At 30.9% G+C, this 16,301-nt stretch overlaps 1 protein-coding gene across 1 annotated transcript; it reads right to left on the reverse strand.

Annotated features, from left to right (window-relative positions):
* Window positions 1–1,500: 1,500 nt before the first annotated feature.
* LOC120080817 (putative peroxygenase 4) lies at window positions 1,501–8,912 on the reverse strand. Its single transcript, XM_039035467.2, has 5 exons — window positions 8,732–8,912; window positions 8,451–8,632; window positions 4,464–4,558; window positions 3,549–3,674; window positions 1,501–1,807 (listed from the first exon to the last, which is right to left on the reverse strand). The coding sequence occupies exons 1-5, from the start codon at window positions 8,781–8,783 to the stop codon at window positions 1,660–1,662; spliced, it is 603 nt and encodes a 200-aa protein (XP_038891395.1). The 5' UTR covers window positions 8,784–8,912; the 3' UTR covers window positions 1,501–1,659.
* Between the last annotated feature and the right edge of the window lie 7,389 nt (window positions 8,913–16,301).

Below are 16,301 nucleotides of genomic sequence, written 5' to 3' on the forward strand. Positions count from 1 at the left end.
AGCTCTCGGTATTTACTAAACAATCGTATAGACGATCGCTTAGTTTTTTCTACGCGATCATTTTGGACGATCGCTCACCCTTTTCCTACACGATCGTTTACCTTTTCCTACAAGATCGTATAGACGATCGCTTACTTTTACTACACGATCGTATACTTTACCTAAATGATCAAGCATATTATCTATGCGATAGACGACCACATCTCCTACTTGCTTGATCGTTGTGTACGGTCGCTCTTCCTCCTTCCCTCTACCAAATCCGAACAAAGCCCACACTTCAGATTTTCACTCCAAAAATACAGAGGACTCTAAGTGGTGTTGTTTTCTCTGATTTCTTCTGTCTAAGTGGTGACTGTTCGAGGTAGACGGTTGGGCTTCAGACTCGCTGTGAAGAAGAAATCTTAATCTAGTATGATTTCTTGATCCATTTTGCATCATGAAAGTATGTTTGAATGTATATGCAGTAATTCTGTCACAATGAATTGGAAAGATCCACTTCCGCTCGTAGGTACTCTTGATTAAGAGTTCCTTCAAGCCCATCCCCCTTCTTCAAAATTAACGATGTGAGATTCGAATCCCACGTCTTGCCAAAACCCCAACAATCCCCTACAATCTCAATTTTTGTATTCCCATATGTTTTCCATAGTCCTCATCACATATTGAAAAGCCTCTCCATTCACCTTTTTATTCATTAGCACCTTTGCTACACAACAAATCAATGCTCGCTCCTCATCAAAAAGGATGTTGTCATCCTTAGTCATGAAGGATATTGTCTTCATCTTCAGTTAATGACAGTTTCTTCCATATCTCTGATAGCTTCTTCATCCTTCCTGCAATCATACGACTAAGTTTCAACTGAGTTCCGTTTCCCGATTCTCAGAAAGAGAGAGCACTCTCAAATAGAGTGAAAAGGAAGACCCTTATAAAAAGGGGGTTAGCATGAAATTCTCTCAATAAGTTCAAACAAGAAGAAAAAATATGAGGTTGTTTTGTTAAGCATTTTTCAGTAATTATCTTGGTCAATCTCCATTGAAGAGTTGTGCATGCTTTATAGGAGGGATTTGTGAGCTTTTCTTTTTTGTTTTTTAAGGGGAAAAATGAGATGAATTATTCTTAAGCATCATAAATTCTTGTACTCCTCATCCCAACTATCTTATGGAACATGCATCAGTAGTAAAGAACTGGACTAGACATAGTCTGTACTTGGTGAACCGGTATAAACTGAGTGTCATCTCTCTTTCTTTATACTTGTTTTTATTATCGTTCTTGTTGCCTAGAAGCTTAAATTGGTTTATCTATTCTTTTAAGCTTATGATTTCCAAATTATGTACTCAACTATATTTAAACTCAAACCATATATCGAGATGCTTAAATAATATATATTGTTATGATTGGTTGATTAATTTAGATTGATGTAGTGTTCAAAACATTGATGAGAAACAATTTAAAAATATCTGACCTAGCTATGTAGTGGATCAAAATCATGAATTACACAAAGACTTTGATGATTACAAACTCACAACTTACCAAACAATTTTATTATATCTTTATATGATTACACATTTTATTAAACTAAAAGGATAAAATATCATGATATTATAAATTTAATTAAAATGAGAAATTAGTTAACAATGAAAATCTAGCAAACACCCCTTAGTTTCATTTCTTCTTTTTTGATGCCGTTTCTTTCTCCATATGTTCAAATAAGCTTCCATCATAAACAGCCTTCACAGTTTCCTTTTTAAGTAAACCATTCTCATCTTTGCAAAGACTGTATAGAGTTGTCCATTCTGTCCATGCAGCAACCCTAATTACAATAACAAATACCAAAGGAAAATAATTAAATTAATTAGCATTTCTTTATGCCATCATATAAATTTAAATTTTATACTCTTTGACCTCTAAAAGGGTACTCTTTTTTTTTCACTTTCATCCTTATAATTCATGATTTGGAATCTCATTGTTCAATTCATAATGGATTTCAAATGAATTCCACTGTTTAGTACTGCAAGAATACTGTAGGAAATAAAATGATTTTAAAATTCGAAGTGATTTCAAATCATGTTTTACTTTAAAAACTTTCCTTACTAAAATGCTCGGCTTTGCAAGATTTCATAGAATTTGAAAGTAAATTACTTAATTAACCTTGTCAAATTCCAATTTCCAATTAATACATCATAATTAAAAGCCTATATTAGTCAATTCTTAACTTTATTTTCTTTTTTAATTACCATCCAAATACATTCATTTCAAATATTTCTCGTTCTAAACAAAGTGATTAATTTTAAATCATTTTTTGAATTTCAAATCGTAGGATTTAAATTCATTTCTTAAATTTTCTTGAATCCGTACGGAGGGTTATTCAATCAAAAAAAAATAGAGGAAACTATAGGTGGGTGAAAAATAGTTGTAGGACGATTTTTGAGATTTAAAACAGACTATAGTGAATAAATTGAAGCTTTTAAAACTATAAGAATCAAATTTTGGCATTAAGTCAAAAGGACTAACTTAAGCTTTTTTAAATCATAAGGATCCAATTGAAAGTTTGTTCAAACTACAAAGACATTTGTGATCTAAAAGGATGCAATATAACTCATAATATCATTTACATTAATTTATTACATAGATGCTAATTAGGAATATAACAAATAAATAGACCTCATCGGATAACAATTTCGTTATGTTTTTAGTTTTTGAATATTACTCTAAAACAAAAAAGGACGTTTGAATTTTGTAGTCATATTTGAAAAACAATAATAAAGTTTATGGAAAATATCAACTTATAAACCTAAACTTTGAGGATTGTATCAATAATTCAAATCTTAAACTAATAATTGTATCAATTTAGGCCTAAACCTTTGTAATTGTGTATCAATTTATACCCTCCTCTACATTTTATTCGATCAATATCGTATGAAATTTATAATTTGAATCAATTAAACTCCTAATTTGCATATGATAATCTATTAAGACCCTATCATTATGATTATCTTTGAAAATCATCCATGCATTAATCCTCAAAGTCGTGAATGTCAGTTCACAAAATGGACGATTATAGTAAATGCATGAATGACTCTAAAAGAAAATTCTGATTAAAAGTCTAAATTAATTCATTTTTCAAAGTCTAATAGTATAATTGATATCATTATAAGTTTCACACGAGATTTTTTCAAATAAAATGTAAGGAAATGTGTAAATTGACACAAGTACGAAAATTCAGGGTTCAAATTGATATGAGGTATAAATTTTGATACAACTTTTCTAAAACTTAGAGGTATAAATTGACATTTTTCCTAAAGTTTAAAAAACCAACTTTTCAAAAACATTTTTAAAAACTAAGTAAATGAAAATTAGTAGTATAAACTTAATTTTCAAAAACCAAACGACTAACCAACGAAACGAAGTCATGATCTTATCATCAAGTTTGGAACTTAGATTTTAGAGGATAAATGATACATACATGGTAGATAGATATTAAGAATTAAAATAATGTGTTATAATCCTAATCAAAGAAATAAATTTAAGTTAAGAGTTAGGGAAAAACAAACCATCCTTTGTAGTCTTTAGGCTCTCTATTTGACTTGAGAAGGGCTTTAAGTTCTTCTTGTGTTAAGGCATCTGGGTTGCTTAGGGCATGCTTCTTGAATATTTCTTCAAATTTCTCACTAACAAATCTGCCATTCCAAATCACAAATTAGCAACTAAGGATTTAATTAAAATTTCTTTTTAAGTCCTCCAAAGTCCTCTATTTGCTCCTTGTCCTTAAATTTTCAAAATGTTTATTTTTCTTAGGTTAAACTATGAATCTAGTCTCTATATTTTAGAAAAAGTTATGTTTTTGTCCCTAACCATTTATAATTAGAATTTAATTCCTACACTTTTAATAAAGCTTCATAAATAATTCATATGATAAGGACTATTTATAACGGGGTTCATCAAGCCATAAGGACTATTTATCACATTTAATCAAACAATAAAGACTGAATAATTCTATTTTTAATACGATATGAACTAAACTCTAACTTTTTCTGAACTATAGAAATCAAATTTTTAATTTAATCATTTGGATCCTCATCACTCATTCACCAATGGTTTAATCGACGTAATGTCTTTTCATTCCAATACATGTACGTATCGACGTGTACACATATTCAAAGTTAGGTATCCATACAACAACAAAATATACCAAAATGCCCAACTTTTTTTAACTTAAAGGATTTGAAAACAAAAAATAGAATTTAGAAAATTTCCTTTTCTTCGAAGGGATTAAAGAACTAATATTCTTAAAAATTTGAGTGAAAGTAACAACCTATTAGAAATAGCTGTTACTTTTGGCTAAAAAGTTGAAAACTTGAGTACTTGGAAGCAATTAGTCATAAAGAAGGAGGACTTAAAAGCAAAGTTTGATGCATAAAATATTAATTATTAAAGCCTATATATATATATATATATATATAATATACCTTCCTTCAGAATCATATACACCAGAATCACTTCCATGTTTGGAAAGTTGAATGTTCTTTATCTCAATTGGGAACAGAAAATTAGGAAACTTCCCCTGTAAAATAAAGCATATGTATGAATACCACATAAATAAAAAGGTTTTATTCAAATTATTTTATTTGGGATTTCTGTTATTTGAAAAAACAAATTATTATTTTATTTGGGTTTTCTGTCATATTTGAAAAAAAAAATGTATTTTTTTGCTTATTTTAAAGAAAAAACCAGATAGAAAATATTAACAAAATTCCTTGAAAACTACTTCTTACCCATGTTTTCAAAAATTAAATTGTAAAAACTAAAGATTTTGAAAAACTGGTTTTTTTAATAAGCTTAATTTTTAAATACCAAAAATAAAAATTTAAAATATTTTGAGAAGCATTTAAAAAAATGGACGTACTTATTAAAAATAGAAATAAAGGAGAAAGGTTAGTACTTTTTTGAAACAGAAAAAGAGTTGGTACTAGAAAATCATAAACTTGACAAATTAAAAATAAATAGAGTTTTTAAATAAAGAAAAATTAGTCAATTTATTTATAAATATAACAAAATTTTATTATCTATAAGTGATAGACTGCGATAGACATATATCCGTTGTAGTTTATCACTGATGGACATTAATATCTTATTATGTTTGAAAATATTTTTAACAGGTTTACCATTTAAAATAATTATCATTTTTATTTTCTATTTTAAAAGATATTAAAAGAAGAACACGACAGTTTTGTCACTATTTTTTTTTATCCATTTAATTCAGTCAGCCAAACCCAAATAATCCTCTCCATGTTTCTTATACTTATCCCTTCCACTAATATATATCTTTATTTGATAAATTTTCACAAATCAATTCTATTTATTAATGTTTCATAATTCAAATTTCCCATTTTTTAAAATTTGTTAAACAACATATGAGAATTAAATTTAAAAAAACAAAAAAAAGGAAATTGTAGTTACTCCCAATTAGTAATGAATTCAAAATAAAATATTTTATTAGTCAATAATTTCGTTTTTAAAAATTAAGTATATTTTCTCCTTATTTTTATAATGATAAATACAATAGTCGAATTCTTAACCAAATTTTAAAAACAAAAGCAAAATTTTAAAAGTTACTTTTTTTAGTTTTTAAATTTTGGTTTGGTTTCCTGGATAAAAAGTAATAACAAAAGAAGAAATTTGAAATTTGAAGGTAGAAGTAGTATCTATAGACATAATTTTCAAAAACAAAAATAAAAAACAAAATGTTTACTGAACGAGATCTTTGTTTTTTGTTTTGAAAATTAAGTCTATCGACACTATTTCTACCTCTAAATTTCATCTTTTGTTATCTATTTTTCACCAACAGTTTAAAAAATCAAGTAAAATAAAAAAAGTAGCTTTCAAATTTTATTTATTTTTTTTTTTTTAGAATTTAGCTAAGAATTCAATCATTATACTTAAAAAATATAAATTCTTATAAAAAAAATGTGAATGAAATAGACTTAATTTTCAAAAATAAAAATCAAATACCAAATGATTACCAAATATAATCTAAATAGTTACCAAAACGAACATTAAAATATATAAAAATCAAAGTCGTATGTATATATATAAGTTTTGATATTTTCATATTGTTAAGGCCAAACATTCTTTTAGAAGATTTCGAAACTTCCGCAATCATCAATTTCTCCAAAAACTTGTTGTGTGTACCTTTCAGTTTCTCCCTGTCATTATTTGGTTATTTGTAGTTTTTTTTTTCTTTTTATGTATTTCTTTTTAGTATTATTGTGGCAATAATTACTCAAAATATCTCTTTATGGATAGAGAATCATCTCTCCATTGGTAACCATCATCTCTATAAGAATTTGTGAACAAAATTTTAAACTCATTGATAAATAGTATGGGGTCCATTACCAATATTTAAAACCTAAAATTAAGAATTAGGTTAAAAGCCTTCGTATTCTACTTCATCCCGTTTACTTTTAATTCTTCGTATATTTAGTTTATGTAATTTCAATAATTTTTAAATTTAGTTGTCAAAAATAATTTTTCTCAAAATTACTTAATACATCAGAAAAATATTATGGAAATATATTTTCAAAATTTATAATTTGAATGTTAATAGAAACTTTCTTTATGAGAACAATTTCTATTTCTTAAAATTTATTGTCAATACAAAAATTAAAAGGGAAAGAAACCTTCGGTGAGGAAGGCCAAAAGTGAATAAGTCAATAAGCCAATAAGGAAATAATTAGATGTAGCCTAACTACATCTACTCTTATACTCCTCTTTTTTTTACTCACGCAATTTTTTTAAAAAAAAAATTTGTGCCATGTGATATAATCTCATTGGGTGTTGGTCGGACTACACAAGATATGGATGCAGTTCGACTATACCTAAATTTTTTTTAAGTCAATAATTACTATCACAAAAGTTGATGGTTCGATCTTTACTTAAAATAGTTGAACTATGTGTGTGTGGGAGAGAGGTGTGCAAAAAGGCCTATTAAGACCTTTGAAATTTTGAAGAATTTAATTCTCGAACAATGTACCAATGACTTTACTTTCATGGAGGATAGAAATCCAATCCTACCTCTCTCTCTCACCTAATTAATTAAATTATTTAACCACTTGGTTAGGCTTTATGGGTTTCTAGCAATAAACATAAACCAATAATTAGAAAGAAAAAGGTTTTCTTTGCCTTAATGTTGTTATTAATTGATTATTAGGTAAGGGGAAATATAAATAACAACTATTTTACCATTTTGAATCATAAAAAATTCCTATGAATTATATATATAAATATAGAATGGAAATTATTAACCCAAATAAACTATGGTTCCTTAAATTTTAAACTACTTCAAGGATCCTAACTAACTAAAGATAACAAATTGTTTATTATTGACACTCCAACCTATAATTACCACTCTAGCCTTCTAGATGTGTTTAATTTTCAATTTTTCCCAATCTTACTCAGCTCTTCCCTCTAATATTGCACATTAATATACATTTAATGCATCAATTATTCATCCTTTAATGGGAAACCAAAATAATTAATTTTTTTAATGTTAAAATTATTAAATAGGCAAACACATATCACCATATCTTAATAAAGCCCTAGCTTCAAATTCCCGATCTCATATTTGGGGCATAATAAGATATTAAAAAAAAAAATTTACAAACATGCACATAATTGAATTTATAACTTCAAAGAAGATAATAGATGTTTCGGTCTAGTGAGAAATTTATAGACAATAAAAAAAAGTTAAATTATAAGTTTAGTTTTAACTTTCAAGTGTGTATAAAGTCTTTGAACTTAATTACCAACTTTTTTTAAAAAAATAAATTTCTAACCTTTCAATTTGGACCGCGTCCAATAATTCTTCGATATATTCGACATTTTTTAAAATCTAAATTTATGACTATTAGTTTTAAAAAGAATATCAAATATTATTTAGATCCTACTTTATCTTAATAAAATTCACAAGTTTATTAGACTCAAATTTAAAAATTCAAGACTCCATTTGATAACTATTTTGTTTTTAAAAATTAAGCACATTTTCTCTGATTTACTTTTTTTTAGTATCATAGTTAAATTCTTAGCCAAATTTCAAAGAAGAAAACGAAATTTAAAGATAAAAATAGTGTTTATAATCTTTTTTTAAAAAAATCAAATAATACCAAATTAGACCTTAAAGTTAAGAAACCTATTAATCAATGGACTAAAAAGTTATATAAAAAAAAGAAAAAAAAAACTTAGCGTGGGAATCAAAGTAACTAAAAATTAAAAGCAAGATAAAGGAATATAATAAATCATCAAGAAAAAGTACAAGAATATGAAAACATGACACACATTTACAAAACAGAATTAGATTCTTTCTTTTTTTCTTTTTTTTTTCCCCATAATAATAATAATAATAATAATAATTAAAAAAAAAAATTGGAGAGGAAAGTAGAGGAATTAATTTAATTTACCGGTCGGGTTTTTGAGCTGAGTCCAACGTTAATAAAAACAGCACTAAGAGTGGACAAAAGCAAATTTGCCCCAATTGCTCGAAACCCTTTGAACGTTTCCCATGGATAAACGACGCCGTCTTTGTTCCTATCAAAGAACGCCACGTGTTTCTGCAGCACGTTCTTCTGGTTCTCGCCTGCGCCTGCGTACAACCAAAACCCATGGCTAACCCATTAATTCAAAATTTTACCGCTACAGAAATGCAATTTCCAGAAATTATGGGGGTGGTTTTGCGAATTACTTTCTCCGCTGGGGCTTGAGGACATATTATTCTTCTTCGACAATTCAGCCATGGATGAAAAAGAAGATGAAGAAGAAGATTTCGGAGGGGCCTTTTTGTAATTTTGGTTTGGGAGTAAAACGGTGCGTTTAGAGAGGGTTTCAGAAGGATCTTCTCGTTTTCGTTTGGAAGAGAATGGAACCGTGAGGCGCCGTTTTATACTGACGTTTTTGAACATGTGGGAACTGTATCGGTCCTCTTTTATCCACGTGTCGCCTTATCATTCGATTTTCTTTTTTCTTTTTTATTTTTTATTATCATGTTTTTTTTTAAAAAAAAAAATCTCTAACTAACATAACATACCTTTTTTGCCCTACCAAATCATAACTTTTGAAAAACGTAAATTAAAATTCATGACCTTTAATTGGGAGTGTTCATGGGTTCGGTTGAATTGGATTGAGTTAGATTTAGTTAAAGAATTTCTAGACCCAATTCAATTATTCGGGTTATGAATTTCTTCGACACAAATAACCTTTATTAAAAAATAACCCAATCTAACCCAACTATGAAATATTTAGGTTGGGTTGGGTTGGGTTGGTTCAAGTTAATTGGGTCATTTATTTAAAATTTTGTTCTAAAAAGAAGCAAAACGTAAATATGTAATAATCTAATTTAATTATTTTCACATATTGAATTAAAATTAACAAGTCAATTTCAATTTATATAATGAAAATTTTCTTTCTAAAGTGTTAAAAAACTACTTTTTAGAGTTGTTAAAGAATAAATTATTAAAAAAATATTGAAAGTAAATAAAATTAAAATCAATATATGTATAAATAATTGTGTTATAAGTAACAAATATATATATATATATATATATATATTTCAAAGTTAATAATAAATTCGGGTTGATTTGAGTTAGTTTGGATTATATTAGGTGAACTCATAAGCTAAACCAACCCATAAAATTTTAATTTATTCACCCAATCCAATCTAACCTAAATGAGTTGATAACCCAACCTAAATGGGTTGATCGATTTTTTTGAGTGGTTTTTTGAACACCACTACTTTTAATTAGGATTTTGGGGAATAGCTTTTTTTCCTTTTATCTTTTTTTCCCCCCGTTTTTTATTAGTTTTGAAGCATTATGTAGTGGCTAAATTATAATTTTAATTTTTCAAAGTCTCTGTTTAAGTTTTAGAAATTTTGAAACATATATATAATCATTTTTATTATCTTTATTTTGTTTTCTATAAATTGATTGCGTAAATTCAAATATGCTAATAAACGTATTTCTACTACTAGATTTGGGTCCAAAACTTTATTTCGGGAGAGCAACAAATTCTTATAAATTAAAAGTTATTAGTAGATGAACTTTTAGGTATGTGTCTATAAACTTATCTAATAGGTTTTTAAATCTTCGATTGTGTCTAATAGATTCTGATAATTTAGTTTATGTATCTAATAAGTCTTTTAAATATTTGAAAATGTTAAAAAATACATAAACATTATATATTTGACATAAAATTTTACTATGTTTAATACATCTTATTGTACATTTTCTAAAGTTACAAGTTTAAAAATTTAAGGTTCAATTATTAGATTTAAATTAAATTTTACATCTAATAAAGTAGGTAGTTTTTTTTTTAAAAAAATGAATGCTTCTAAGATTTATTAAATACCATTCTTTTTTAGACATATTAAGTATAAAATTGGATGTTGATAGATTTATTAGACACTTTTTAAACATAAAATAAAAAGATTGGGACATAATAAACATAATTTAAAAACTTAGGCACTGGGATTCTGATTTATTAAGTAAAAAAATTATTAAAAAAAGGATTAACCGATTAAATAAATAAATATTGATATATAATTATGCACCTCAATAGAAGTAAGTTTTAAATGAATGACAATTAACTTTACTTTTATTTTTTGAAGTCGAAAGTTCGATCTCATCATTATAAGAATTTGGGTCTTTTTCGATGGTGAAAGTCGTCGACATAAGCTGAAAAAGCAGTTAGGAAAGATTTTTCCAACGGTCAGAAAGTTGTCGACAACAGCGTCGGGAAAGCTTCATTAGGGAAACCTTCTCCGACGATATGGAAGTCGTGTCGTAGGAGAAAAAACTATCTCGACTTACAGGATGGGACTTTTCTCCCGACCCTAAAGAAAACCATCGGGAGAAAGGGACAACCCCTGACAGTCCACCATCAGGATTGAAAGGTTATCCCGACGGTGTAGAAGTCGTCGGGATAATTTAATATAGCTCGACGATGCAGGTGCTCGGGCGATTATACTTTCGCCCGATGGTGACTAGGCACCGTCAAGAGATATTAATATCGCCTAACGGTTAGAGTACCGTCAGGCTATGGTCCTTTACCCTGATGGTCTCTAGCCACCGTCAGGATATCCTTTAAATCCCGACAGTGACTGGTCACTGTCGGGATTTCTTTTCCCGACCCCTAGGACCGTCGGAGGATATCTTTTAGCGTCGGAATTATATATTTAATCAAATGTCATATACCTATTTGAATCTTTTATTTTATTTTTTTAGATATTTTTTTTCAAATGTCATACATGTTTGAATCTTACAAATATCAATCAAACTAAATTAAGATTGTCAAAATCAAGTGAATGTCTATAATAGATAGTAAATAATATATAGAAAGCACGTTTGAATCTACAACCTTAATCCAAGAGTTACTATAACATCCACAATTCCTTAATCCAAATCATAACATCCACAATTTCTTAATCCAAAAAAACATTACATGATAACAAAGTACATAATGGGAGATGCATCTACAACCTTAATCCGCAATTCTTAAATCCAAGATAACATTAACATCTACAACATAAATATGCTTGCTGGGAGATGCATATTCAACAAAAATCTTCAGATACCTGAAAAAGAAACTTTTAATTTATATTACAAAAAGAAACTCTTTTTATACCAATAATCTTTCAAAACGAATTTAATATAGATTTAAAAACAATTTTATTTTTTTTTTTTAAAAAAAAGGATTTAAAATTACTTGAGGGTGTCTCACATGGTTCCAATGTGAATTCATCCCTAAATGCAATATAATATTCAAAGATGAAAGAACCACTTTTTATTTTTCTTCTTCTTCCTCCTCTTTTAGAAAAAGTATACATAAAGTGGACGAGTAATGTGGGAGTAAATATTATTTAGCAAAATAATACATCTAACACAATAATTACTTTTGTAATGTTTAGAAACTAAAATGATTCTTTTAGAAAATTAAGAGGCTATAATTAAAAAATTTAAAAGTTCAGGAAAAGAAATATTCACTTTTTAAAATTACAAAGAAAAACTATGCATTAAAATTGACTGTTCACAAGAGGTTTCCGGAGAAACGTGTTTCGTGGAGTTGAACTTAAGTTGGTGTTGATGTTGGAGTTGATTTGATGCGATGTGGTTCGATCTCTATTACTTGATCCTCTGATTCTTTCTCAGTTGGGTGAATATGCTTGACTTGGAGAAGGAAAGCACCGAACGTTCTTGAAGTAGAAGTCTTGGAAGCTTGGAGTAGAACTCTTAGAAGAGTATTTGTGTCTTCAAAGGTCTTCTGCCTTATAGGAGTGTAGCTTCAAGAGTCTTGGAAGCTTAAAGTATAAGTTTTTGAAGAGTATTTGTGTCTTCAAATGTCTTATGCCTTATAGGAGTGCAGCTTCAGGAGTCTTGGAAGCTTGAAGTAGAAGTGTTGGAAGAGTATTTGTATCTTCAAAGGTCTTCTGCCTTATAGGAGTGCAGCTTCAGGAGTCTTGGAAGCTTGAAATAGAAGTCTTGGAAGAGTATTTGTATCTTCAAAGGTCTTCTGCCTTATAGAAGTGTAGCTTCAGAAGTCTTGGAAGCTTGAAGTAGAAGTCTTGGCAGAGTCTTTGTGTCTTCAAAGGTCTTCTGCCTTATAGGAGTGCAGCTTCAGGAGTCTTGGAAGCTTTAAGTAGAAGTCTTGAAAGAGTCTTTGTAACTTCAAAGTTCTTTTGCCTTATAGGAGTGCAGCTTCAGAAGTCTTGGGAGTCCTCTGCTTGTTAGTGAATTCTCTCTGGGTCTTCTAGGTGTAGAAAATGCTGCTCTTATAAATGAAGAGAACTTCTCTATTTATAGAGTTCTCAGGTGGGCTTCATGGGCTTGGTTGGTCCATGGGCCTGACCCTTGGGCCTAATTAGTTGGTTTTGGGTTTGATCTGGAATTTGGGTCCAATTTAATTTTTTTTTGTTTGTAGTTTGGACTTTAAGCCCAAATAGTAATATCAAATTGGACCAATTTAATCTCATCTGATTCATCTGCGTGACATCATCGAAAGTCGTTAATTTAGCAAACGACGTGGTGACTTGTGATTGGTCCAAAATTTCTCATTCAACAAATGCCCTCTTTTCGAGATTTATGCACGTATATGGGTGGATGAATCTCGAAAAAATGTAATTTGAGATCAAAGTATGATTTTTTACTCTTTTAATTTGGTGCATCATTATGATCAAAAAATGAGAATTTAGCTCAAAATTTTGATTTGAAATCTTGTTCGTTTGACACACTTTCGCTAAGTAAACTTTAATTTGAACTAAAGTAGGATTTATGTTCCACTTTAATTGCAAATTTAATTTAACTTAATTCGAATTCAGAAAAGAATTTGGGGTGAAATTGAATCTTGATCAATTTTGGTTTGAGATAAAAATTTGGGATATGCTCAATTTTACTTGGAAATGAGTATAGAAACTAAGGTTGATTTAAATTTGAGATAAAATTTGGAATATAACCAAATTTTGACTCGGCATTTTATTCATAACTCAATATCAAGGTTAACTATTTGAATATTGATAAAATTTGGGATATGGCCAAATTTTAATTTGGGACGGATTTGACATTTATCTCACCCGATTTGGCTGGCTTGAATTTAGAATAAAAATTTGGATTAGAAACTTTAGACTGAGATTTGGAATAACAGTTGATTTTAATTCCAATTTGAATGGAATATGAATTTGAACTTAAATGAAAGAGATTTTGGAGAGCCAACGTATTAGAAGACAGTCTTATTAGCGAGATCAGGCCATTACCAGCGATACCAAGCCATTATCAGTGAGATCAGGCCATAAGGAGGATTGATGGCATGAACCGGTATGCTCTATTCGCTAATCCGCTCAGGAGGCAGGGATACCAAACCATTACCAATGAGATCAGGCCATTTCCAACGATACCAAGCCATTCCTAGCGATACCAGGCCATTACCAGCGATTACCAAGCCATCACCAGTGATACCCTACCAACTTCATGGTGATACCCTACCAACTTCACCAGGAACTTAATTTGAGAATCGAATTCGATTCGTTTAACAGCTGAAGAAGGCATACTCTACTGCCAGAGACAAGAAGAATAAGAGGATGAAGAAGAGTGTAGAAACGTAGAAGATCTACATCTTCAAGGTGCTGAAGTAAGTTCATCCAGACATCGGTATTTCCAACAAGGCCATGGGTATCATGAACAGCTTCATCAATGATATCTTCGAGAATTGGCCAAACACGTTGTCTCTGAAGGCACCAAGGTGGTGACTAAGTTCACAAGTTCCTCTACTTTCATAATCTTCTGTTTGCAGTGCTTGCAATTAGCACGTGAAGTTTGTTGGAGAGAGCGAGATTTTGAGCGAGAAAGTGGGAGAGAGTGACACTGGAAAGAGCGAGATTGTGGGAGAGAGCGACACTAGAGAGAACGAGATCGTGGGAGAGAGCGAGATTGTGAGCGAGAAAGTTGGAGAGAGCAAGTGTAGAGAGAACGAGATTTTGGAGAGAGCGACACTAGAGAGAGCGAGATCGTGGGAGAGAGCGAGATTATGAGCGAGAAAGTGGGAGAGAGCGAGAGTGGAGAGAGCGAGATTTTGGAGAGAGCGAGATCAGCGAGAGCATTTCGAGTGAGATTGTTGGAGAGAGCGACACCAGCGAAAGGATTTTGAGCGAGATTCTCCCTTTTTATATTATTATTATTATTTTATTAATAATTTTTTTCTCTTTTTTTTTTATCTCAGGTAGCCGTATGCTTTGTGGCTAGCGATACTAGCCTTAGCGAGATTTCCTTCTCCATACTGTTAGCTTATGCCAGATTCTCTCAAGTCTTAAGCTTAAAACTCCTCGCCGTTGAATCTGGGGATTCAAAACTTCACCGTGACCCCTAATTCAGGCAGCCTCCAATCGAACATGATCTTTTTTTGTTGACTCTTACCTAATTTTAGCAAGAATCAGAGTTCCACAACAAAATAAACAGTATTCAGTTCGAGTAACCCGTGATTTTATCAGATTTCAACTGATTAGTAGAAAAAAATTCCATCGAACTTAGCTATATAAATACTGGCAGGATGCATGCTCTTCTTCATCTTGTAGTGTGATCTCCTTCGTTCTTACGTCCTTTGCACTTTGAATTGTGATTCTCTTTCGATCTTACGTTCTTTACATCCTTTGTCAATCGGACTCGGATTACAAATCAGCCTTGAATTGCAGTAGGAAGCTGTAAGTGAGAAGAAGGGAGAAAGAAGGAAAGATGGGGAATTAAGGCTTCCCTTCCTTTTTTGTTTTCATATATATATTTTTTATTTTTTTTTACTTTTCTCTTTTTTTTCTCTCTTTTTTTTTTATTATTTTTTTTACTAACTTGCTCCCCCTACTATTTTTTTATTTTTTTTGTAGAAGTTACAGTGCAACCAAAGGAGCACAATAAAACAAGTTTTTTTTAATCTCATCAACCCGTCTTTGGTGTGCTCGTGTATCCTGATCGTCATGGGAGGGGCCCCGCAAAGGCTTACAACTGTTCCATTCGATCACCCTAGGTGGATCCTGAAAAGGTCTACTTTGTAGCACCGTTTGTACATCCTGATCGTCATAGGAGGGGCCCAGCAAAGGCTTACAACTCTCCCATTCGATCACCCTAGATGGATCCGCGTGGAAAGAGAGTGATGCATAGCGTCCTCTGACCATTCTACATCCGGTTTGAGTTTATGGGAGGGGCCCCGCAAAGGCTTACAACTCTCCCATTCGATCACCCTAGGGAGGATCTCGGAAAGGTCTACCTTATAGCACCGCTCATGTATCCTGATCGTCATGGGAGGGGTCCCGCAAAGGCTTACAACTCTCCCATTCGATCACCCTAAGGAGGATCTCGGAAAGGTCTACCTTGTAGCACCGCTCGTGTATCCTGATCATCATGGGAAGGGGCCCCGCAAAGGCATACAACTCTCCCATTCGATCAACCTAGGGAGGATCCTCGAAAGGTTTGCCTTGTTATGTTACTCCTTGATCAAAATTTGAAGATAAGGAAAATATGCCATTGAGTATTTGAAGATGAGGGGGATATGCCATCAAACCTTGAAGATGAGAAGAATGTTCCATCAAGATTTTGAACAGAGTCAGGTTGGCTAGAGTCGATCTCGCATACAAGGCGGAGCCAGACGGACCAGAGTTGTCCTCGCATATGAGGTAGAGCCGGATGAACTAGAGTCGTCCTCGCATATGAGGTAGAGCTAGACAAACCAAACTTGATCTCGCATATGAGGTGGAACCACACCCACATTTTTGGATAGGAAGC

Source organism: Benincasa hispida, unplaced genomic scaffold, assembly GCF_027475165.1.
Source record: "Benincasa hispida cultivar pf3 unplaced genomic scaffold, pf3_genome.v1.1 HicScf1233, whole genome shotgun sequence".
Classification (NCBI taxonomy): Eukaryota; Viridiplantae; Streptophyta; class Magnoliopsida; order Cucurbitales; family Cucurbitaceae; genus Benincasa; species Benincasa hispida.